Source organism: Hemiscyllium ocellatum, chromosome 30 (assembly GCF_020745735.1).
Source record: "Hemiscyllium ocellatum isolate sHemOce1 chromosome 30, sHemOce1.pat.X.cur, whole genome shotgun sequence".
NCBI classification, from domain to species: Eukaryota; Metazoa; Chordata; class Chondrichthyes; order Orectolobiformes; family Hemiscylliidae; genus Hemiscyllium; species Hemiscyllium ocellatum.
The window spans coordinates 53,615,982-53,642,870 of record NC_083430.1 but is presented as its reverse complement, the minus strand read 5'-3'; the positions used below and the strand labels follow the sequence as shown (position 1 = coordinate 53,642,870).

Genomic DNA, 26,889 nt, shown 5'->3' with positions numbered 1-26,889 from the left:
TGCGGGGAGATAGTACAAAATATAGCCCATGGTGTGAAGTTATTGTGTGCCTTCACATGAGGTACCAATATTCTGCTCTCCCACGTTAGCGACACAATGTTTCTGAGAATGGGATAGAGTTAGTGTCTCAAGGGTTTTAGTTGAAAATTTCAGTGTTCTATTGGCTTAGAGGGAGAGGAGCTAATTAAAACAGATATTGTTGTTTGTAGCATTGCTTTCAATTTTTTCACCGAGGTTAAGTACAGCAAACTTTGTTTTAACAAGCACCTTATGAACTGGTACTCTCGATAAACTTGCAAAAAATTAAATACTTCAAATACTGGAAGCTTATGGTACTACGACAATCTCAACAATGTCTAGTAGTCAGATGAGGATGTGAGCGAGAAAAGCTCTCTGTGGGTAAATTTTATTTAAGGCAAAGTTGAATTAATACTTGAGATGATTGCGGTAAATAAGGTATTACAGTGATGTGTACACCCTGCATTACTGAGTGTATGTTTTTACATTGGACATGTGGACTCTTGATTTACTGGAATGCTGCCTCCTAGTGCCAGGGATCTGGCTTCAATTCCACTCTCCAGTGACTGTGCGTGGAGTTCTGCCAGTATCCGCTTGGGTTTCTTCAGAGGGCAGCAGTTTCCTGCCACAGCCCAAAGATGTGCACGTTAAGTTAGATTTACAGGGATAAGGTAGGGGGCAGGAGGAGAATAGTCGGGGTGGGATGCTCTCCGGAGATTCGACATGGACTTGTTGGGTCGAATGGCCTACTCCCAGACTGTAGGGATTCTGTGATTCTAAGTGAGCCCAGAAGCTGGGGATATTTAACAGGAGAGGCCCACCATCCATGGTTAACCACACATGTTAAAAGATTATACTTTCTCACTTAGTTTGATACTTAGTCAGGTCTGACCATTGGACAGGTTATATAAGTTACAGCAAATAACCAAAACATTAATAAAAAAGTTAGTGAGAAGAACAAAAGCAAATAGTAAGAGTTTCAACAGATATTTCATGAGCACTGTCCCTTCAAAATGTGAGATTGGAGAATTAAAATGGAAAATTTGGAAATGGCGTACGAATTGAACGATTATTTTCCATCACACACTTATTTTCCAGTTTATTTAAACACATTCTTTTAGTGTAATGCCTTGTTCAACTTGGGCTCCTTTTTTTCATAAACTTTATTCATTGGAGTGTTATGATACCCCAACTGCACACCAGCCGATTCCATCAATCTTCCAAATATCACCTGATCAGATCCCATCAATACTCCATCCAAGTTGATGGAGTATTTGCTGGAAAGATAGATTTTAATGTCACCACCTTTTGGTATCTGCAACATTTCCACCCCCCTCAAAGGGTTAGGCTCAAAATCTTCTCTGACAGGCGCTGCATGCAAGTGCAGACTGAGATCTCTGTAGATAGCCTGTGTTACAGCTCGGGTGTTTCAGCTGAAAATGGAAGAAAACATTGTACAAGCTCTTCCCCATCCCACCTCAGTATGGTGTATTTGATATGCCTCATGTTTTGTACATCACCAATGCATGAGATACATCTCTAGTGACTCCTAATTTTGGATGTTAAATGTCTTTAATATAGTATCCTCACTATTTGGTAAACTTTGCTGAGTAAAACATACAATCAAACCATTCACATCTCTTCTTTCGCTTGTTGCTATGCTGATCAGACACCAATATTCTTTTGGCATGTTATAGGCTTCTCCTTAAAAAGGAGCTGTTTTACAGAAGACAATGCTTCCTCCAATCCTCCTAACTGGGTCGATTCCTTATTTCCAACACTTGTGTTACCCACTGAATCTGAGAAAGCAAAGTGGATGCTAAAATCTGTGGAGTTTTTGAACAATGGAAACTTTACACACTCCTTCAGCACAATCAGACAAATGTCACTAACCTGTTTTTTTCTCCTCTCCCTCTTTTTCTTCTTCCACTTTGGCACGTTTTAGTTTCTTGTAATTTGCAGTGTTTCGTCGCCCTCCTTCCCCTTCATCTTCGGAATCTGAAAACTCTTCATCACAAGCTATTCTCTTGTCTGAAGCACGGACTATTAAAAAAACATTTTGATTAAAAACTGGCAATTTTACTTTTGACATCTATAGTAAATCATTAAGATTCCCCAAAGATTACACTGTTACCTGATTCTAGATTCACGTTCTGTGTGAATTGCTTAAAGCAACAGATATTGGCTAGATAGTGCCTGAAATTATTCTGTGCTGCCTACCTGAAATCCTTCCTTCGAAAGGAAATGGAGCATGACAATTTGCTAAATTTCCCTCCTCCCATTTTTTCTCTCAATATTCAAAACACTGAGATATTTACAATGGAGATAAGCAGCCATGCTTATATTCATTTAACCCTTCTTTAAAATCTAAAATGCTGTCAGAATTGTGCTTTTCTTTTACAAAATGAATACTTCTATAGAAATACAATTCTGACTCCAGGGTTCTTTCCTTCCTCATTTTCAGATGATCATGATTCTCACAGGCAACTGACGTTTCTTCTTTTACACTAAATTTTATACAGTCCATTTGGAACAGGCTCGAAGAATTAACAGCTGAAATCTGACCTCCCTTACCGAGTCCAATTATATTAAAGACAAAGTAGTGCCACTAGTACAGCTGCTGAAATGCAATAAATTAACAGAAATCAAAGAAATTGAACCCATGTGATTAACATGATTTTGTATTACATTGGTACAAATGACTCATTAAGAGAATAAAAATACAACAGGGCAACACTTGCAATGTTAGGTAGTTGGTAGACATTGCAGATGAGCGCACAAAATTAAAAAGGGATGTTGATAGACAAAGTGTATGGGCAAACATTCTGCAAGATGGAGGTCAATGCAAGCAAGTGTGAGGCTTTCATTTTGGACTGAAAAAGAATTTGTCAGGGTACTTTCTAGATGGTATGAAATTAAATACAGTGGATATGCAAACAGATCTGGGGATTTCCAGTGCAAACATCTTCAAAAGCAACAAACAGGTAGAGAAAATAATCAAGAAAACGCATGGAATGTTGACCTTTCTATCCAAAGGACTGGAGTACTCAAGGACTCAAGTAATGCTTCAGTTATACAAAGTCCTGGTTAGACCCCACTTGGAGCACGGAAAACAAATCTGGGCACAGTAAATTGCGGATATACTGGCATTAGAAGTACAACACAGGTTTACAGGAATGACATCTAGACTCCTGGGGGTTAGGTTATGAGGAGAGATTATACCAATTAGGCTGGCTTTCTCTAGAATTTAGAAGGTTAAAGGGTGGTACATGTGTGCAGCATTCCTCCACAAAAGGGTGATTGCAAGATCAGTTTTAAATCGGAGGTGGATAGATTTTTGTTAAGCAAAGGTATTAAGGGATATGGGCCAAAGGCAGGTATATGGAGTTAGACCACAGATTAACCACCTTGTCATGGAATAGACTTGCTGGCTGAATGGCCTGCTCCTGTATCTATGTTCAACAAATACAGGAATCAAAATAGACTCCAAGTGAGTTATACTTAGAGGAAAAAAAACTGGTTAATTTTTAAAAAATAATTCTGATTGATCTCATTTTGAACACTACAGGTTAAACGTTGGTTGGATAGTTATTTTTGATATGTGACAAAACTCCAAACACATTGATTACCTGTTTCTCACCCCTCACAAATAGTATATACCCAAATAAATTCTTACACAATTATCCCTTAACTAACATATTTTCTCTTTTCCTTCATCATTCCATTTGGTTAAGCACTCTCAAAGAACATTATGCATTGTGCACGCAAAAACCAAGCTTCTGAAGACAAAGTAGAGGCACTGCTTCTTGTTAGGTTTCTGAAGTGGCTCCCCCAAGCTTTCACCATCGTTTTGAGCATCTCCCTTTGCCACACACTTGGAATGATGCTGACTCGAATGTCACATGCTTGTGGGAGCACGTACTGATTCACAAACATTTCATGCAATTTTACAATTGAAAATGCCCTCAAAGAGGTAACTGCAATAAACCTAAATATGGTAGTTGTGTGCCATAGCCAATGATATGTCACAGCCAATGTTTAAGCAGTTTATTGGAATGAAGTCAATGGCGTGCTGCAAGGGATGTGTTTTGGGGCCACTGTTGTTTGTAATTTTTATAAATGATCTGGACGTGGGTGAAGGGAGAGTTAGTAAATTTGCAGATGACACTAAGGTAGACAGAGTTGTGGATAGTGCCGAAGGATGTTGTGGGCTACAGAAGGACATAGATAAGATGCAGAGCTGGGCTGAGAAGTGGCAAATTGAGTTTAATACGGAAAAGCATAAGGTAGTTCACTTCAGAAGTAGTAACAGGAATGCAGAGTACTGGGCTAATGGTAGATGAACAGAGAGACCTCAGTGTCCAGGTGCATAAATCCTTGAAAGGTGCCACCCAGGTTTATAGGGTTGTTAAGAAGGCATATGGTGTGTTGGCATTTATTGGTAGGGGGATTGAGTTTTGGAGCGATGAGGTCATGCACCAGCTGTACAAGATACTGGTAAGGCTGCACCTGGATTATTACGTGCAATTCTGGTCATCAGGTAATCAGAAGGATGTGGAAGCTTTGGAGAGGGTTCAGAGGAGATTTACTAGGATGTTGCCTGGTATGGAAAGAAGGCTGAGGGAACGGAGGCTGTTTTTGTTGGAGAGAAGAAGGTTGAGAGGCGATTTAATTGATACGTATAATATATTCAGAGGGTTAGATAGGATGGACAGCGAGAGCCATTTTCTTCAGATGGTGAAGGCTAACACGAGGTGACATAGCTTTAAATTGAGGTGTGATAGATTTAGGACATAATCGGGGTAGTTTCGTCACTCAATAGTAGGGGCATGGAACTGCCTGCCTGTAACAATAATAGACTCGTCGACATTCAGGACTTTTAAATGGGCATTGGATGTACATATGGATAATAATGGTACGGTGTAGATTAGATGGGCATCAGATTAATTTCACAGGTCGGTGCAGCATCGAGGGCCGAGGGGCCTGTACTGCGCTGTAGCATTCTATGTTCTGTAAGCCTGATTCAGAAAGTTAATTTAATGTCCTTATTCATTCAGCAGATTTATCCAATAATGTGAGAAGCATAGAACTGAAAGGCTTATTCCATAATCAATGTTGAATTATTTAATCAAAGTAGTGAATGACTTCATAACCCACAGAAAATGAGAAAAACTCAACAATTCTAGTTACTTCCAAGACAGTGTGCCCATCAAGCAGGGAAAGAGTTAGGCTCCAATGCAATACCTTCAATAGGCTCTGTATGCATACATAAACAGGTCTGTCTAGGCAGCCTGTGTCACAGTCAGGTTCAGACAGAACTCAGCAGTTTCAGCTGAAACCAAAAATAACAAAATGTTGTACAAATCCAGAATTTATAATGCAGTGTTTCAACTCAAACACAGAACTCACTTGAAATGCGTTTGTCTGCATCTTCCTCCTCCTCATCCCCACTGTCCTCTGGAACCGCATCCTCTGGGATAGCTTGCATCTGAACACCTGGTGCATGGGGCAGCATACGGAGATTTTCAAACAAACGTTGCCTGTGAATTAACAGTCAATAATTATGTTTCTATGGCACACAGTCAAAACTAACTGGCTTTAAAAAAAAAGAGGGGATGATGACTCAATCATTGAGGGAAGGTGAGCATTAAGGTCATCAGTTTTAACAGAAACAAACTGGTCTGGGCACACTTGCTTTTCAATATTTTCTGAAACAGTCCAAAAGCGTTGCAAACCCTATTATGCAAAGTAGCAGCATTCTTTAAAAATAAATTTGTGAACGATGGTCTTTCCTGTAGTTCTTCCTCCTTATCTGCAAAATTAAGAATTGCAAATTTGCCTATTTGCGCCAAAAAAGCAAGTTGCCAATCAAGATCCACAAACAAAATTTGCCTATCCACCATCACTGTCACTTACGCAGCAATCGCGCTCCGATCACCTGCTCTGGAACCTAGTTCTTCCCCTCAACGAGCAAGGGTGTAGGTGCACGGGAGGATGACCAGATTGGGGAAATCCACCTGATGGAGGTAGCGGAGGGGGAGCAGGGGCGGGGAGAGGAGTCTGCTATCGGGAGAGAGAGAGACTGGGAGGCACGTCTGCACTGCCCACCCACCACACCCAGTAACCATGCATAACACCATCCAGCCCTTTATTGCCAGGTTACGATACACTACAATTGTTCTTATTCTATTAATATTAAACATTAAAACCTCTGAAATAAAAGTTATTTTAACTCAAAAAAATAATTTGGGGGTCTGGGAACCTAATTCCATTTTTAAACAGACATTATCAAGCTTTGCAGTCATGAATTCATCATTTGCAGGAGTTTTCAGGAATGGAATCCTCAAATAGAGAGGAATGACTGTATAATCACAAAGGTGAACTAGCTGCATTTTATAAAAAACATTTAACTTATTTTGTGCAATGCACAGCAGCCTACACTGGAAGAATAGATGGTTCGCCCGTTGAGTTATGGCATGAGTATAGTTCACTACATACAGCTTGCAGTACCAAGATTATTCCCTTTCCACTGTGCAATACAGAGGTTAAAGCTTAAGGCTAGACAGGCTGGGACTCTACTCACTGGGATTGAAAAGACTGAGAGGTGAATCTCATTGAAACATATAGGATTCTCAAGGGATTTGACAGAGTGAATGCTGAGAGGATGTTTCCCCTCATGGGACAGTCCTCATTAAATTACAGAGCACCAATTTACAAACAGGATGAGCTGGAATTCCTTCTCTTATAGGATCGAGTGTCTTAGAAACTCCCGTCACAAAGAACTGTGGAAGCAGTATCCCTGCGTATATTTCAATCAAGACAGATTCTTGATCAGTTGGGGAATCTAAAGGTTACAGGAAAAGGTGATGTGAGGAATCGGATCAGCCAGGATTTTACTGCCTGGTGGAGCAGGCCAGACGGGCCGAACGGCCTCCTGCTATGCCCATTTTTTTTAGATTACTTACAGTGTGGAAACAGGCCATTCGGCCCAACAAGTCCACACCGACCCGCCGAAGTGTAACCCACCCATACCCCTACATTTACCCCTTGGGCAATTTAGCATGGCCAATTCACCTGACCTGCACATCTTTGGACTGTGGGAGGAAACCGGAGCACCCGGAGGAAACCCACGCAGACACGGGGAGAACGTGCAAACTCCACACAGACAGTTACCTGAGGCAGGAATTGAACCCAGGTCCCTGGCACTGTGAGGCAGCAGTGCTAACCACTGTGCCACAGCGCTGCCCAATCTTATGGTCTTACACAGGGGCCTCCAATTTTCGAAAACAGAAAACCCACAGAATCATTGGTTTTTAGCTGGGCATGATTACAATGGTGAGCTTGAACAAGAATAATAAAAATGAGAACACCTTCGGCCTAAGCTCAGCTTTAACACCAAAACCTGCACATATGTCTAATTGCACCTCTAACATTACTTCTCTCTGTTCCAGCCTCAGCTCAAAAGCTACAGGCCTCCTCCTCGATGTTTCAGGCAGCAGCAATCTCCACCATTCCAATGGTCTGTCCAGCCCCTCTTCCTCCATAAACTTCCAGATCATCCAAAAATTCCTTTGCCCAAATCCTAGTTCCATTCTACATTAGTCCTGTTCTCACAAATCACATTAGGAGCTTTGATCCAATTGACTGAATCGTATCACGGCCACACTTACTCCATTTCTGTAATTAACTCTGGATCTACAATTACCTTGTCAGAATGGCTTGCCTCAGCATCAACACCCAATTCTTCCTCTCCCATGATCCCCCCCACAAAAAAATCCAGCAGGTTTACTTAATGTCTAATTTATAATCATAATCAACATACATTGGATTGGATTACTTCAAAGAAATGACCATGCACTAGCCAATGAAATGCAACTTGCTGAGTGTTCATAAGGCAGTGATCAGCACAGAACTTGCATCATTTGTATCAATTCATTTAACCTAATCAGAGAATCGTAGGTATGTTCACTGAACCAGGAAGCTGATTTGCAGACGTCCCATCCCCTGTCTCGGTGACATCGCCAGGGCTTTGGAGCCTCCTGTGAAGTGCTGCTGCTGTACTGTCTCTTCTGAAATTTATTTGGTTCCATGCTAGATGCTGCTGATTGTTTGTTGTAATGGCCGGTATATTGGGTTGAGGTCTACGTGCTTGTTGATGGAGTCCATGGATGAGTGCCATGCTTCTAGAAATTCTCTGCCTGTCCTATGATTGTTGTGTTGTCCCAGTTGAATTTGTGGTCCTTGTCATCGGTGTGTGGGGTTGCTAGGGACAGCTGGCCATACTGTTTAGTGGCAACTTGGTGTTTGTGGATGTGGATTACTGGTTGTCTCAAGATTAGAGTGGTGCTGGAAAAGCACAGAAGGTCAGGCAGCATCTGAGGAGCAGGAAAATCAATGTTTCAGGCAAAAGCCCTTCATCAGGAATGAGGCTGGGAGCCTCCAGGGTGGAGAGATAAATGGGAGGGGGATGGGGCAGGGGAGAAGGTAGCTAAGAGTACAGTAGGTGGATGGAGGTTGGGGTGAAGGCAACAGGTCGGAGAGGAGGGGTGAGCGGATAGGTGGGAAGGAAGATAGGCAGGTAGGACAGGTCATGAGGATGAGGCTGAGCTGGAAGGTTGGACCTGGGGTAAGGTGGGGGGAGAGGAAATGAGGAAAGTGGTGAACTCCACGTTGATGCCCTGGGGTTGAGGTGTTCCAAAGTAGAAGAGGAGGTGTTCTTCCTCCAGGCATCAGGCAGCGAGGGAGTGGCGATGGAGGAGGCCCAGGATCTGTGTCTCCTCAGCAGGGTGGGAGTTGAAATGTTCGGCCACAGGGCGGTGGGGTTGGTTGGTGCAGGTGTCCCAGAGATATTCCCTGAAGCGCTCTGCAAGAAGGTATCCAGTAATGTAATCTCCCCAATGTAAAGGAAACCGCATCAGGAGCAACAGATACAATAAATGACATTGGTGGATGTGCAGGAGAAACGTTGAGGGATGTTGAAGGCTCCTTTGAGGCCTTGGACGGTGGTGGGAGGGGGTGGGGGGGGGTGAAGAAGTGTGAGCGCAGGTTTTGCAATTCCAGCAGTAGCAGGGGAAGGTGCCAGCAGGGCATTGGGGTTTGTTGGGGGACATGGACCTGACCAGATAGTTGCAGAGGGAACGATCTTTGCGGAAAGCAGAGAACAGGGAAATATATATCTGGTGGTAGGGTCCATTTGGAGGTGGCAGAAATGTCGGCGGATGATGCAGTTTATGCAGAGGATGGTAGGCGAGACCAGGGAGGGAGGGTTCTGTCCTTGTTGCAGTTGGGAGATGGGGTATGAGGGCAGAGGTGTGGGACGTGGATGAGATGCAGAGGAGGAGGAATTAGGAATACAGCGTAGCATTATTACAGGCAGTAGGGTGGGAAGAGATGTAATCCAGGTAGCTGCTAGAGTCGGTGGGTTTGTAAAACATTTTAGTGTTGAGTCGGTCGTCATGGAGAGGTCGGCCTGCTTATCCTATTTATATCGTTTCTGTCCTTTTCATTAGAAGGACAGAAATCAAGAACACACAGATTATCAACCCCATGCTCACAGGGATCAGGTTTACGAAAGAGGAGGAAACCAACAACCATCTCCCATTCCTGGATGTGATGGATGAAAGAACAGAGCAGCAAATGGACCACGAGAGAGTGTGTTAAGGAAAGTCACACACACCAACCAGGTCCTGGAATTACAACCACCACCCTAAAACAGTAAAGCTGCATTAGGTCTCTGTTCAAAAGGGCTATAACAAACTGTAGCACCCTTGACCTACAAATGTAAGAACACATCTACAGAGTATTCGTCTAGAATGGATTTCCCCACAACTTCATCCATAGATGCCTAACAGACTAAAAACACAACGAGGAGGAGAAGCCATGACCTAGCTCACTCACCACATTACCTTATATACAATCCTCTCGGAACTGACAGATGTCTCTGACCACTGGGATTCATGACAGCCCAAAAAGTGACAGCCACACTCAAACAACAACTCACTAGGACAAAACATCCTGCACCCATCATGTGCAAGACAAATGTAATTTACAAGATTCCATGTAAGGACTGCATGAAACACTATGTAGGACAAACAGGCAGACAACTAGCAATCCACACCCACAAACACCAACTAGCCACTGAACACCATGGACATCTGTCCCTAGCAGCTCCACACACAGATGACAAGGACCACAAATTCAACTGGGACAACACAACAATCATAGGACAGCCAGAGAATTTCTAGAAGCATGGCACACATCCACGGACTCCATCAACAAGCACAAAGACCTCAACCCAATATACCGGCTATTACAACGAACAATCAGAAGCAACAGGAATGGAGCCAAATAAATTCCAGCAGCGCCTCACAGGTGGCTCCAAAGCCCTGACGATGTCACAGAGACAGGGGACAACACGTTTACAAATCAGCTTCCCAGGTCAGTGAACACACCCACAATCCGACAACCGGCACCAGAGTCACATATCTTGATGCAAACCCTCAGAATATATAATAACTTTATCACTCGCTTGGCAGATTTTATTAACTGTTACTCATATATGAACAATTGTCAATTTTTCCTAAATCAAGCAGAAGGCAGATTTGAAAAGAACTCCACAGTTTACTAAGAGAAAATAATTAAAACAGAAATGAATAACACATCAGCACCACTTAATATCAATAATGGAAATTACATACTTTATCTTTTCCAGGTATTCATTGGTGTTCTGATTTGTCATATTGGAAGGACTAATGTGCAGCTTAAAATCTGGTCCAAAGTACTCAAAATAATCATTGTATGGCAGTTCTGAAAAACAACAAAAAGAAACATTAACAATTATTCATTCTGATATGAAAGAAATGGATTCTCAACACAGAATATATAAACTTGAACTTTTGCAAAATTGCCAAACCGGGAGGCTTTGTTCTGCAAAGCTGATTACATGAACAAGTAAATAATGACAGAAACCAAGCACCAACACACACGCCCATGGATACATGGGCATCCAATATGTGCTAGCCTCTAAGAACTCCCAGGGAATATGCCAATCATTTTACACAACAATTCTGCACTTCAATGCTGTAGCAGCAACCGTCATTGTGCTTCTGCAGCAAGGACCATGTACGCTCAGGGATGGGTCCAGGCTGCAACTCCGTGTCCTTTGGTGGCTCTCCCAACAGTCAGTCACTTGGAGCCGACTGACAACATCCTTGCCATACAGTGATTTGCCTTTATGAGCGCTGTTCCCTCAGCCACAGATACCAGACTCATTACTGCTGCCTTGCCATTCGTAAATGGCTACCTTCGAATTGTGTCTGCCCCTGGCAGTGTATTTCTTCAATGCTGCTGTCCCTTCTTCCTTAATTAAAGCGTATGCCTGATTGGTCTCTGGCTGACAGTGCAGTTGAGGTTCAGTGCCGAATTTGGAGCAAGGCTGTGTTTTGGGAACTCTGGCATCAACAGCACATAGTATTTTGGTCTCACATACCTAACCTCATTTATCACGTTTGAACAATTATTAGACTTAAAACATTAACTGTAGAATTCTGCGCCTCGGATACCCATTACATGCTTCTTTTCAATTTCATAAAACCTTACAAACAGCAAATTCACTTACCATTTGGAATCTCTGAGTCCAAAGCTACAGAAGTCTCATATGTCCAGCATCGAGCTACATTACGAATTGTGTATCCTCCACCTCCCAACATCAATAAAGGCAGATTAAAGGTCTTCACAAATTCAACACATTTAGCATGGCCTGTGGATAAAAAAAAACCTTCTATAAAACAGTGCACTAATATGGATTAGTGATTGATTAACATTTCACTAGAAAATTAGCCCTCAGATTCAAGTTACAGTGGATATTTTAATGTATAGGATCTATTTTCCTTAAGAAAACTACCCCAAATCTTGAGGGGGGTAAAATACGAGGAAAGTGAAAACATATATATGACGAGTGAATATTTATGAGCAAATATTGCTCAGTTTCTTAGGGACTGCCATTTAAGAACTCAGTCTTCAGCTATTCTAACAAACATTAGAGACGTCTTGCATACATTCGTAGCAGCTTTAACTTCAATGGAAATTAGCACCTCAAATCCGCTTAAAGTGAATGTCATTAGTGATGGTTATACAGTAGATCAAGGACCATCCCAGACATTCATCTATACCAGATGGATTAACATCAGTTGCAACTAGCCACAATAGTTGCTTCTCACAGTAAAAAGTATTCAAAGTAAGACAGACACCAAAGCATGGCACATTGTTCAACATTACTACAATATGACTTGCTGCCATCACAGGTAAAAGCTCGGGACTACACAATAAATAATAATTCAGGTTCTCACACAGACCAATGTGTATTCTATGAGAAATCATAATCAGATGAGTCATGCAGTACTGGGTGAATGATCATTTGTGTAAGATGTTAGAGAGCTATTGACATTCAATGGCAACACTGAAGGATAACCATAACGCATAAGATACAGCAGCAGAATTAGGCCATTCGGCCATTGAGTCTGTTTCACCATTCAATCATAGCTGATATGTTTCTCACCAGCCCTCCCCCCATCCTCCTGCCTTCTCCCCATAAACCTCGATTCCCTTACTAATCAAGAACATGTCTTAAATACACCCAATGACTTAGCCCCCACAGCCCTCTGGGGCATTGAGTTCCACAAATTCACTACCTTCTGGCTGAAGACATTTCCTCTCATTTGAGTTCTAAAGGGTCACTCCCTCACTCGGAGGCTGTACATTCAAATCCTAGTCTCTCCTACTAGTGGAAACATCTTTTTCAAGCCCACTCCATCCAGGCCTTTCAGTTTTCTATAATTTTGTAATAACCAAGCAATTTAAGGAGAGGGAAGAAAATATTTGGCAAGGATGGTTAAAATAATTGACAAGATCAATGACCAAAATACAAAACGAGTGAACATTAATCCAATATCGCTTTAGGAAGCTCATTCATCAGGCAAATACGTACTTTAAAACTGATTTACTGTACCTTTAATAGTGAGGTTAAAGCAGCCAAGTCTATCCCCAGACAAAGAATCAGCACCACATTGCAAAGCAATGGCACTGGGCTGGTACATTTCCATCACCTTACATATAATCTAGTAAAGAAGAGAAAGGGTTTTACAATATTGCACAGAGTTCTTGTACTTTCAAACAATCTGTACAAGTATAATCCGTAATATGCCAAGTTAAAATAACATTTTAAAGTCAAAAGAAACTTGAAATGACTTTCATGTACTTCATGCAACTTGAAGGATCAAGGACTTGAAAATGAGACAAATACATTTACTGTATGTGACTTGAGCTTTAGAAGAACTGCATTTAGGAGAAACTACTTACAGGTTTGAATATGGCTTCATAAGATTCGTCATCAATTCCATCTCTCAATGGGAAATTTACAGCATAGTACTTGCCTTTGCCTGCACCTATATCCTGTGCAAAAAAAAATGATTCAAATCAGCTTCCTAGAAATCAAATGTATAACCAGGTATACAATCCAAACTTATATGAAAATACAATAATATTCTACCTGCAGCCAAAGCAACGCACGGTATAAATTTATTAATATTTCATTTTAATAGTAGAGGTTGTTATTTATTAAACCAAAATGCTTTATCGAAACAAAATATAGGAGCAGGCCATTCGGCCCTTCAATCCCACTCCAACATTCAAAATGATCAAGGCTGACCATTAAACTCCATGCCTCATTCCTGCTTTAACCCTATCCATTGGTGCCTTTAGCACCAAGAACTAAACCTACATTTTTCTTGAAAGTATTCAATGTTTTGGCTTCAATAGTTTCTTGTGGCAGAGAATTCTACAGGTCCATCATTCTCTGGGTGAGGAAATTTCTCATCTGTCTTTACTGGCTTACCCTTTACCTTCGGGCTGAAACTCCTAGTTCTGAATTCTCCAAAAACACCCTTCCTGCATCAATCCTATTTACAGTGAATACATTCCCAACTGATCGAATTTCTCTGGATGTAGGTTTGCTCGCTGAGCTGGAAGGTTCGTTTTCAGACATTTCGTCACCATATGGGTAACATCATCAGTGAACTTCCAGATGAAGCACTGGTGGTATAGCCCGCTTTCTATTTGTGTTTGGGTTTCCTTGGGTTGCATTTCCTTAGTTGTGTTATTTCCTATGGCGATGTCATTTCCTGTTCTTTTTCTCAGGGGGTGGTAAATGGGATCCAAACCTATATCCAGAACCTCAACCTGAGCTACAAATCCCCTCAAAACTCGCTGATCCAATTTCTCCCTGTATATTGGATCAGCTATCCAAGGAATCTGTCCGATAGACCTTCTTTGTGCTCCCTTCATAGCCAGAAAACCTTCTTCAGATAAGGAGGCCAAAACTGCATCCATATTCCAGGTGTGGTCTTAGCAATGCCCAATAGAGTTGTAGCCAGACCCTCTCACCATGAAGGCCAGCATGCCACTTGCCTTCACCACCTGCTGTACCTCCAATGTATCCTCTCAGTAACTGGTGTACAAGGAGATGGAGGCCTCACTGCACCTCCCCCTTTCCCAATCTATTCCTGTTCAGATATTCTGCCTGCCCGTTTTTGCTATCAAAGTGGATAGCCTCTTATTTATTCACATTTTACTGGAGCCGCAAGTATTTCCTCATTTACTTAACTTGTCCAAATCTCTCAGAAGCTTCTCTGCATCTTCCTCACAGCTCACCCTCCCCACTCAATTTTGAGCAATCTCCAAATTTGGACAAATGACATGTAGTTTCCTCATCTAAATCAGTAATATACATCGTGGATAATTGCAGTCCAAATAGGGATTGGAGCAGTATCCCATTACTGCCTGCCAATGTTTACTCTTACCGTTTCCTGACTGCTATCCAGTTCTTAGTCCATTTCAGTACATGACCTCTAATCCCATATGCTTTAATTTTGTATGCTAATCTATTACGTGAGACCTTAAATGAAAGCCTTCTGAAAATCCAAGTAAACAACATCCACTGGCCTCCCCTTATCCACCCCGAGTTACATCCTCAAAACATTCCAGCAGATTTGTCACAACCCCACCTTCATAAATCCACACTGACTATCTTCCAAATGCTCTGCAACGAGATCTTTCATACTGAACTCTAGCATTTCTTTCACTACCAACTTCAAAGCAAACTGGTCTATAACTTGCTGTTTCCTCAAGTAGGAGCTACACTAGCTACCCTCCAGTCTATAGGAACTGCTCCAGAGTCTATAGAGATTTGGAAGATATCTACTAGTGTACTTCCACTAGAGTTAGGGTTACATGATTTTCCCCTCTCAACCAGTCTCCATCTCCCTTTGCTGGATCCTGAAATGTTCCCTATCCATGAGTCTGTGGTGTTTTTGGGCTAATTAGTATGCTGCTTCCTTGAATTTACAGTAACCCTAATTTCCCTTGAGAGCCGCAGTTTGATTACATTTCCCAGTTATTTTTACACCAGACTGGAATGAATAACTTGCAGTTTGTCCATGTAATCTTTAAATGAGTTCGTCCTCTATATTATTGCTACTGCTTTGATTTGCCCAATCCACAAACAGATTTAAATCACCCATAATCACAGCCACACTTTCATTACTTGCATTTCTCATTTTTAAATCAGCAGTGATCCCCATTCTCTAATTCCCATCATATCGTACCCATTTTAAATCTATTTGCATAACTAATCCATCAATATTATGTTCATGCTCTCCATATTAAGGCACAGGACCTTAATGTTTGTCTCTTTAACATTCTTAGTGGATTGTGGATTTATCTACACCAAACAGACTGCAGCAGTTCAAGATGGTGATTCACCATCACCTTCTAAAGAGCAATAGGGATGGACAACAAATGCTGGACCAGCTAGTGACACCCATGTCCCACAAATCAATAAAAATTTTCAATACTTCTCTATTAAATATACTTGCTTCCAAGTTTTTCATAATTATAGATTTTGTGAAAAATATTGCCTCTTACCCGGAGATCTCCAGTGCCAGGGAAGTATTCACCGTATTTATGGAATGAAACAGTCATCACTCTGTCTGTTGTGTAAAAAGCCTCTTCAACACCATCACCATGGTGAATATCAATATCAATGTACAGTACTCTCTGATGATACCTTAAAAGGAAGAAAACTCGGGTTAAAACTTTGTAAGGATATAAAAAATGAGCTTGTTAGTGTCTTGATGACTCTTGACAATTAAACTGTAGAGGTTTAAAAAGTCTTGAGGTTTATTTCCACAGTGCTTGGGATGGGGACAGAAATCAAAGTTACCTTTTCTGATTGCAATTCAGGTGGGAGTTGAGAGTGGACCGTGAAGTGTGGGGACGAAGAGGAGTGCGTGCACTGTGGGAGGGTGGAAAGAAATGAGGGGTACAAAGTGAAGGGTGAAAGAGAATGAAGGATAAGGTGAGGATGGGGAGCGAAAAGAGAAAGCTTGAGAGAAAGAGTGGGACGGCAGATAGAGTAAATGAAGGTTAAGGAAAGGGAAAAGAAAAAGCCCCCAGCTTGATGTAAAAATCTATATTCTAAAAGAGCTCATACAATTAGAATAATAAATTGCATATGCTTACTTCAGTAATTCGAGAATGGCCAAGACAATATCATTCACGTAACAAAAGCCTGATGCTTCCGATTTCTTTGCATGGTGAAGTCCACCGGCCCAGTTGACAGCAATGTCTGTTTGCTGTTTGTTCAATTTAACAGCTCCAGCTGTAAAAAGTAGCAATCTGCATTCATCCTCACTATATTTCTTACATTTAGAGTATAGCATTAAACAATTTGCTTTTAATTCTAATGCAATGTGCAGCTACAGAGAAAGATGCTCCTGATAATAACAAAAGCTTGCATATTGCCCGAATGTTCTCCATTTTGGCACAAGGGAGCTTCACTGTGACAATTCTCTAAGCTGGAATACTTGACTAATATGTATAGAGTTGGAACAAGTAAAGAAACGACAAGTAGGAAATTCCAAGGTTCAATAAACCTTTAACATCAAGTTATCTTGGGTCAACTGGCTTATTAGGAGAAAGTGAGGACTGCAGATGCTGGAGATCAGAGCTGAAAAAGCACAGCAGGTCAGGCAGCATCCAAGGAGCAGGAGAATTGACGTTTTGGCCATAAGCCTGAAGAAGGGCTTATAGCCGAAACGTCGATTCTCCTGCGCCTTGGATGTTGCCTGACCTGCTGCACTTTTCCAGCAACACATTTTTCAACTGGCTTATTGGCTCAGATTATAAAATTAGCCTTAATAGGAAGTGAGGAGGGTGGCGAAGGGTGCATAGATGGGATGCAGAATCGCTGGCTTTGATTCCTTCTCATCATGGACTGACCTCTTCTGGAAGTGTGTCACGTTGGATGGGATGAGAATTGAGATCCATCTTAATGCAGTCTTTACATATCTTGTGAACAACCTCAAATATGTCTCATACAAATAATGCCCTTTGGAGACCTGATGTAAGGTTTAAAATTTTTGCAAGGATTTCATTAGGATGAAGAGAGATGTTTTCAGGTGCACGTGTGCGCGGAAGTGCTGGGTGAAAGAGATCACAGCTACAAATCATAAACTATTTACCTAAAAGCAGAATCAAAAAGCATGATGCATTTCATGGGGAAGTAAACAAGTACAAGAGAATGAAACAAACATGGAGATAACATTTTTTTATTCAGCAAGGCCATCAGGGACATGGGTCCAAATTTAGACATATGGAGTTAGGCCACAGATCAGCGATGATCTTACTGAACGGCAGAGCAGGCTCAAGCTGCTGAGTGACCTACTCCTGTTCCCAAGTTCCTATGATATACTGACTCAATTAGGTAAAGGGCAAGGAGAAGTCCATATGGACATAAGCAATTACCAAGAGGAGTTGGGCTCAATAGCCTACAACTATGCTATAAAAGAATATGGTCTACTTACCAACCGACCCTCCAGTCGAAAGCTGGCAGAATTCAAACAGCCCATCAAATACAGGACAGTCTTCACCCACATTAACTAACAAAAAGAATAAGCTTTAAATAACTTTTGTCAATTTTTGTAAAAATGTAAGTTACTGCTCAATACAAAACAGGTTGACAGACAACTGGAGAAAATCTTGAAGTATAAACATTGGTCTGTCCCTTAAATTGGCATTCTTGTAAACTGTCCTGATGAATGCAAGACTAAAAGCATTGACAAAGTAATTTTCAGTTACACTCATATTCTGTACTGCTTAATGATCATTTAATTCCTAATCATTAGTATTTTCTGGATGAGGAAATCCTGAAAAGATAAATGATCTCTTCAAAATTATGAGAATGCTCATTAACCTGAAATGTTGACTCTCTCTCCTCTCTACAGACGTTGCCAGAACTGCCGAGAACTTCCCGCATTTGCAATATTGAGCTTTTGCTTCAAATTAGGTGATGCCCCCTAGTTTTCAATTCCTCCAAACAAGAGATAGATCTTCTTTCCATCCAGGTTATCAGTTCCCCTTGACATCTTATATACCTTGATCAAACCAACCATCCAAATTTTCCAACTTGCAGGCAATACAACCCTGGTTCCATAAGCTCTCTTTGTAATTTAACTCTAAGCCCACTTTCATTCTCATAAATCTATTCTTCATTCTCTCAAGATGTGATGCGTAGAAACGAACACATTGCTCTAATAGGGCGTTGTACATACATATCACATCCATACTTGGTGCTAAAAATCATTTGCCACATTTAGTCAATTTGCATAACCGGTTATTGTCTTTAATTTTATAAATCTATCTACACTTCTTACACTGTCAAGTATCTTCACGTACACAAGTCTGTTGATGACATCTGCTGATTAGAGTGCCTGTCCATGATCTACACTGTTTCTGCTAATTATATCAGCTTCCACATCAGAAAGGAGGACAATTCTGTAATTTAAAGGGTTCTTTTGGATCAAGCCTCTGTAGTCCAGTTGTAGGAGACATTATCACTATTACAAACAAACAGTCACAATTCAGTTTGCCTTGATCAGATCGACCCAGGAATACAGTATCTGTGTCAACAAATCCATTGATGGAATTTGAAGGACCTCAAGATGTATTTGTATTTTGTCATATCACACCACTTAACTGAATGCAGAAATTATTCAATTGACCAGCAATTCAATGCCAATTTGGTGAATTATTGAAGTCCTACAGCATTTTGATACAGCATTATTTGAAATTTATATATTGAAACCTTTTTAAATGCACAGCTGTACTTAAATGAGCAAAAACCCAGTACAAAAACATTGGGAACTAAATACTTATATAGGAAATAGGTAATAAAATTCCAAGTTCATTCACAGCACTTCAGTACTCTACCTCAATGAAGAAAGTGAATTTTTGTCATTTAATCCCTTGCCTTTAATCCTTTCCCAAATCATCTCCTTTCATTCCCCATATCATTTTCCCTCACTCTGCTGCTGTACTTTTGTAAAACCCATTATATCTCTAACATCTTGAAATCTTAACACTCTGCCTACCCAACCCAGAATATTTCCATATTTTAAAATGCAACATACATCTCTGCATCTGCTTGCTGTATTCAGACATATTGTCTGGACGGATGGACCGCAGAAACTTGATGTAATCATCACTGTGGTACTTTGTCATTTCTTCAGCTGAGGCTTTGTGTGGACGCTTTGGAACAAAAAAGGAAATCTTTAAATTTCAAACTTCTTACACAGATAGCTGCAGAAAAAAAATGCAGAATGCAAGATACATGTTTAAAATGGAGAAGTTTAGTGCGTAAACATGAACACTGCAGATAAAATCACAATTATACTTTATCCTGAACTGCCCTGGAGAATACTTCGATGGGTCATCTTCTTGAAAGAACAGCAGATGTGGCTAAGATAGTGCTATGGACTAGGCCAGACCATAACTTTGTAATTTGTTTCGGTAAATGCACAGTGAAAATTACCCAGAGTAAGTTAGTGGGGTTGATTACCAGGTTTTAAAACAGACAAAAATGTATTCACAAAATTACACAATGAAACACAACGAATAAAGAACCCCTTCAGAACTCAGCCTATCTGAATTAGACATAATGATGCTGTTCCGATTACACACAACAGTCCTCATAAGCAAACCCCTGAAACACAGTAAAAATGAAACAAATGCTTACAGGTTGAAGTTAGAAGGGCAGAAGGAGAAAGAGTCTAGCAGCCTGCTTCCACAGAACTGAACTCCAAACCAATTCTGGACTGAACTGCTCAGCTTTCAGAGCTGACCACTCCTCTTTCATTATAGAGGTCACTTCTAAAACATGACCACTCTGGCCTGAAGTCTCATCTGTTTACATATAAACAAAAGGCTTCTCAAAATCCTTTTTCATCTCTGTGCCAAACTAACCACCTGAGTCAAGAGGGTTTTACAACCCCTCTGAAAAAATTCAAGGACACAGTATCATTGAGAAAAGGAATAGCTTTTAGGAAAAAAAAGGAGCAGCTTTGTGACAACAGTCTCACAGTACTATTAGTGAGGGAGCTCAATGAATCTGATCCAACCATGAAAAAGGAACACATTTAGTCAATTTGCATAACCGGTTATTGTCTTTAATTTTATACATCTATCTACACTTCTTACACTGTCAAGTATCTTCATGTCATCGACAGACTTGCGTACATCTGCTGATTAGAGTACCCGTCCATGATCTACACTGTTTCTGCTGATTACGCCGGCTGCCACAACAGAAAGGAGGACAATTCTGTAATTTAAAGGGCTCTTTTGGATCAAGCCTCTGTAGTGCAGTTGTAGGAGACATTATTCATATTACAAACAGTCACAGTTCAGTTTGCCTTGATCAGATCGACCCAGGAATACAGTATCTGAAGGGACACATACCTCATCAGGATCACGTGGTGACTTAGTGGCAACCATATGCTAAGACACTGCTGTCGTTGTGTTCCAACTTGACAGTGATTGTTGCCAAAGAAGAATCAAACAATTTCTGTGCGATTTTGTCAGTAACTTGTGCCTGCAGTGTGCGCAAACTAGTGGACAGGTGAAGCATTCCAGTCAGCTCTGTTGTAGGGATTGTATGGAGCGGGGAATCCTTTGTCACAGAACCTGCAGTCTCTGATATGTTCTTGTAATTATGACATTTATATGACCTGTCAAGTTCAGTTTCTGATCAACAGTGCCACACTGAGGATGTTGATGTCGAAGGACCCAACAGCTGTGATGCCACAGAATGTCAAAGGAAGGTGGTTTTGCTCTTTGTTGTACATCGAAGAGCGTGGGCTGGAAAAGCACCACACTGACAAAGAGCTTATGCTCGAAACGTTGATTCTCCTGCTCCTTGGATGCTGCCTGATCGGCTGTGCTTTCCCAAAACCACACTCTCCAGCATCTGCAGTCCTCACTTTCTCCTCTGTTGTAGATGGCCATTACTATCACTTTTACAGCTCAAATGTTACTTGCTAACCACCAGTCTAAGCTGGAAACATGTTCAAGTTTTGTTGCACACAGACACATATCACTTATCATAAGAAATGGGAATAGGTGTCGGCTGTTTGGCCCCTTGTGCCTACCCACCCTTCAACAAGATCATGGCTGATCTGATATTCCACCAAGTCCACTTTCCAGCCATTTCCCACAATTAGTGAGTTTTGCAATGACAGTTTTACCAGTGTTTCAACTATCACTTTGACTGAGATAATGGTTGAGTTAATATTGATTATAAATGTAGATAATTTGTAATTGTTCATACTGTCCTTTTTAAGTACCAATTAGGAGAGGTTTGGAGGAACTAGTTTAGTTTAGGATTATAAGCGGCATCGACTGGTTGTACTGAAGGGTCTATTTCCATGCTGTATGATACTACAGATAAGTCTACAGATTAAATCCCAAACTGACCAAGAATCTAGCTCAGCCTTAAATATACAATGACTCTGCCTCACACCTCTCCATAGCAAGGAGTTCCAACACTCTCAAGCGCCTAACAGAAGAAACTCCTCACCACCTTAAATTAGCATTCCATAATTCTAAGATAATGTTTTCTGGTTCTAGCAGATGGGGGGAAACATCCTCTCAGCATTTACCTTGTCAAGCGTTTAACAAATCTACATGTTTCAATGAGATCACCTCTCATTATTCTAAATTTCAAAAAGCAGAGTTCCAAACTGTTTAACCCCTCACATAAGGGGTTTGCACGTTCTCCCCGTGTCTGCGTGGGTTTTCTCCGGGTGCTCCGGTTTCCTCCCACAGTCCAAAGATGTGCAGGTCAGATGAATTGGCCATGCTAAATTGCCCGTAGTGTTAGGTAAGGGGTAAATGTAGGGGCATGGATAGGTTGCGCTTCGGCGGGTCGGTATGGACTTGTTGGGCCGAAGGGTCTGTTTCCACACTGTAGTGTAATGTAATCTAATAAGACAATCCCTCCACACAATGGATCATCCTAATGAACCTTCTCTAAACTAAAATGAAATGTTTTCTTAAATAGCTTCTCTCAGTACTCCAGATGTGGTCTCACCAACAGTTGGTTGCAGTAAGAATTTCCCTTATCTTATACTCCAAGCCCTTCATAGGGACCAAAATTCCCTGGCCTTCCTGATTATCTGTTACACCTGTATGCCAGCTTTCTTCGTTTCATGCGCAACTGCCGAGTCCCTCTGATCCCTTTGTGTTGTAGCTTTCTGCTTTTCTCCATTTTAACAATACCGTTGTCCTCCCTTCCAAGATGAACAACTTCACTTTTTCCCACATTGTACTCCATTTGCCAAATTTTTGCCCACTTAACCTATCAATCTGCTTCAATAAGAGGAATTGGGAATGAAACCAGTTGTCTTCAGACATTTACAGCTGGTGCATTCTGAAGCAATATAATGTATTAATGTAATTGAGCCATGTGGGTATTCCACTGCAATATATCACCTATTCCTCAAGGTAATTCTTTTGTCTCCCCCTCACTTCATGCATCTGGCATCATCCTTTTACACTTTTTACATTTCTGGATCTCCACTTGTTCTCTAATTTTTGCAGGACTCAAATTGGCTTCTCCTCCTCTCTCTTACTGGCCATTAACATCCATTGCCTCAGGCTGCCACTGAGCCAATCCGATTCCACAGTCAGGTGGCACTTGATTTTAAACCAAAATCTAGGACTTGAGCACACAACTTAGACTGGCACTCTAGCTTAATAGTGAGGGATTCCAATCTTGTTAAAGATGTCATCCTTTAGAAAAGTTAATTTGAGGTCTGTTTATGAATGTCAGGTCAGATGCATATGATCTCCTCACATTTGCAACTTGAGAATTGAGGGATAACATTTAATCTTAAAAAACTGTGTAGATGAGCAGGCCATTCACTTCATTGTTTTTTTAGGAGCCTGCTTTGCAAACATCTCACCTGTTTGTCTACAAAATAACAGTGATTCCATTTTTAGAGAATGCATCAAGTGATATTATAAAGGTAAATCCTAGTATTCTTCCCACAATTCTAACATTCTGCCTTTGTTACTCTTTTTACTGAATGTAGGTTTGCTGGCTGAGTTGGAAGGTTTGTTTTCAGATGTTCTGTCACCATACTAGGGAACACTGGTGAACTACGGCGACGAAACATCCAGCTCAGCGAACAAACTTACATCCAGAACCTCAACCGGAGCTACAAATCTTCCCAAAACTCACTTTCCTTTTACTCATCTAATGTGGAAATCTCAATGTAAATCATTACTTCAAACCTGACTGTTACATACACATGATCTAGTCGTAATTATACAACATGATGCGGAGGTACCAGTGTGAGCAAGGTCAGAAATCAAATGACACCAGATTATAGTCCAATGGGTTTAATTGAAATCACAAGCTTTGAGTGCTATCCCTTCACTTCACCTAATGAGCTCGTGATTGCAAGTAAATCAGTTGGACTATTACTTGGTGTCATGTGAATTATATAGCAGGAAGGGTCATGTGACACAGAGGTAGTATTCTGGATCCAAGTCTCTCCTCATGATCTGATGGTCAAACAGGTACTTCATAACACATCCGAACAGGTGGATTTAAAATATTATACTTACATCTTATAACTGTTACATATGGTATTTGTGGATCTATTGTTTTGTGCAGACTGATATTACCATTGCTGCTTGGAGGAAAACAAGTACAGGGTTTGAGGAAAGTTTGATCAAATTAGGTACTATAAGTTTAAGCAGCACATCAGAAAACTCTGAAGTAAGAATGCTAAAAGAATATGAACTATACCCTGATTTTGAAATAATTGGCAAAAAAAATCAGAAGGGACTAGAGGAAAATTGATTATCTGAATACACTGCTTGAAAGAATAATGGAAACAGATTCAATACTAAATTTTTCAAGGCAACTGGATCAAAACTTGAATTGGAAAATATAGTACAACCTGGGAAACAGATAACTAATTGGGTAACTTCTATAAAGAGCCAGCACAGGTGTGAAGGAACAATATTATTTCATTATTCATAACTTACCTGAGCGGTAGAAAAAGACCAACCAAAATAGGACCTGCTTTGTAGGACAAACATTGCTAGTTTATTGACAGCCTAACTAATTTCTGAAGCACTCGCTGCACAAGACTAGATCATAAATTTGTTCTTACAAAAGGTAAATAAAGTTGCCAAGAACTATTCCAATGTTCTAAACAGCACAGAACATGGAACAGGTTAAGAGAAAGTCAGGTTAGGGAGACTTCTACAGCCACCATGTAAGTATGTTCCCACAAAGAAAAAGGGTAGTACTGTTAAATTTAGAGTCCCTGGTTATCCTTAAGCACACAGGATAATACACAGCAGAAAAACAGCTTGTGACAACCTTCAAAACAAGAAGCTTAAAAGAAATTACAGAAATTAAGTGAAAAAGAAAATTAAGAAAATAAAGAAAGGGTATACAAAAATGCTGGATAGTAAAATTAAACAAAATCCCAAGATGTTTTATAAACACATTAAGAACAAGATGGCAAAGGGTTGAACCTATCAGAAAAGTACACGGTAAACTGAGAGAGTGCAGATGTTGTGGACAGGGTTCTTAATGAAATCTTTTAGGGAGTGACACTGCAGATATTACACTGAACACTATATTTAATTACAGAAGTTTAAAGTCTGGTTGAAGATTTGTAGCTCGGGTGTCCGTTGTTGTGGTTTGTTCGTCGAGCTGGAAGTTTTTGCTGCAAACGTTTCGTTCCCTGGCTAGGGAACATCATCAGTGCTATTGGAGCCTCCTGTGAAGCGCTGCTTCACAGGAGGCTCCAATAGCACTGATGATGTTCCCTAGCCAGGGAACGAAACGTTTGCAGCGAAAACTTCCAGCTCGGCGAACAGAACCACAACAATTACAGAAGTTTATCAAGCACTTGGCACTTTTATACTTCATTGCATTTTACTTTTTCTGTAACTATATTCCCACTAGAACCTATCGAAGACTGCAATAGAATTCACAGGGGAATAATGACCCAAGTGCCCTAAATTAGCATTAGTTTTATCTTTGCATTGAACATAAGGAAAAAGAAAAGGCTGAATTGCACAAACAAATGAACCCACTGACTGTTCAATAGTACTTACATAGATTTCCATTTTTCTGTACAAGCCATAGTTTAGAAGCAGGTTATGAGTCATTCGAATTCTGTGGGGTTTCATTGGATGGCCCTGGCCATAGTAGTAATTCCCAACATCACCTACATTTAACAAAATGGAAAGGTAAGTACAAGGTCCCTGCACACAGGGATACAATAGATAGCATGGGAAATCCTGAAATACAAGTATACAATAAACATCTGATTTCAATAACTTGCAGCTTGCTGATCAGCAATGTGCCTGTAGTGACTGGGATATTGTTCAGTTTATACCCAAAAGGTAAAACAAACTTGACTGCAATAAAGACTCACGCTGTTGAAGGGTTGCTGAGGGTTAATTAACATGATCCTTGAAACATTTCCAAGGAAATTTAAGACGGATTTAATTTCGAGTTCAAGACAAATGCAAGGCAAAGACCATCTTCAACAAAGTGGTCCCTTAACATTCAATAAAAGTTTTGATACTGAATCAAACTTCTCTAACCAGATCCCTTTTGTCACAAATTCAGCTCAGTTTAGTTGACTGGGCAGAAGATTACGCATAACTATACATCAAAAAAAGCAGAACTTCACAAATTTACGAAGCACATTTGGAGGAGGTAATTAATAGTCCAAAGGCCAACCGGTATATGTCGGATACATAGATTTCCAAACATTTGATAAGAAGTCAATATGAAGTCAGTAATATATTAGCAGGAAATTGGTTCAAAGGCAGGTGACAGTCAAAATAAAGGACATTTTTAAGGTGGTAGGCTGTAACTGGTGAAATACTGCAAGGATCAATTTCAACTGAAGTTCAACCAAACTTGTAATTTATATCAATGACAGACAGACTAAGAAATACAGTGGAACAAATCAGTTTGCTGATGAAACAAGATGGGAACGTAAGCTTTGTAAACACAAAAGAGCAGCAAAGAAATATATCCATGTGTAGATGGGTATCAGGGTAACAATTAGAGTAGAATATGGAGAAGTGAGATTATCAATGACAGACCTTTGATAACACCACTCCTGAAGAATGATAACTTCAAAGTCTATACTAACAATGATATACTGCACTCTATATTTGAATTGGAGACATATGTGGTCAGATGTACAAGGTGGGGAGAGAAATCAGGTCGGAGGTCCGTGATGCAATGTAAGAAATGAGCATTGACAGAGTGGTCACGTTGCAGGCTTAACAGTGGATCAATCTCCAGGGCGGGATGGAATGTATCCCAGGTTGTTGAGTCGGACAAAGAGGAACATAGCGGGGGCGGGGGGGGCGAGCGAGGGGAGGGGAGGGGAGGTGAGTGGGGGGGAAGAAGGGAAGTGGGGGGGGAAGAAGAGG

General features: G+C 40.7%; 1 protein-coding gene across 1 annotated transcript in view; it reads right to left on the bottom strand.

Annotated features, from left to right (window-relative positions):
* The window catches only part of hdac1 (histone deacetylase 1), a 29,876-nt gene that overhangs the window by 2,556 nt on the left and 431 nt on the right, over nucleotides 1-26,889 (bottom strand). The window contains exons 2-12 of the mRNA XM_060847609.1: nucleotides 25,549-25,661; nucleotides 19,542-19,659; nucleotides 17,937-18,011; nucleotides 16,594-16,732; nucleotides 15,997-16,138; nucleotides 13,375-13,467; nucleotides 13,025-13,133; nucleotides 11,636-11,776; nucleotides 10,716-10,824; nucleotides 5,428-5,558; nucleotides 1,912-2,061 (exon numbers count right to left, since the gene is read on the bottom strand). Of these exons, the coding sequence (XP_060703592.1) occupies nucleotides 1,912-2,061; nucleotides 5,428-5,558; nucleotides 10,716-10,824; nucleotides 11,636-11,776; nucleotides 13,025-13,133; nucleotides 13,375-13,467; nucleotides 15,997-16,138; nucleotides 16,594-16,732; nucleotides 17,937-18,011; nucleotides 19,542-19,659; nucleotides 25,549-25,661 (1,320 nt within the window). The remainder of the gene's footprint in view (nucleotides 1-1,911; nucleotides 2,062-5,427; nucleotides 5,559-10,715; nucleotides 10,825-11,635; nucleotides 11,777-13,024; nucleotides 13,134-13,374; nucleotides 13,468-15,996; nucleotides 16,139-16,593; nucleotides 16,733-17,936; nucleotides 18,012-19,541; nucleotides 19,660-25,548; nucleotides 25,662-26,889) is intronic.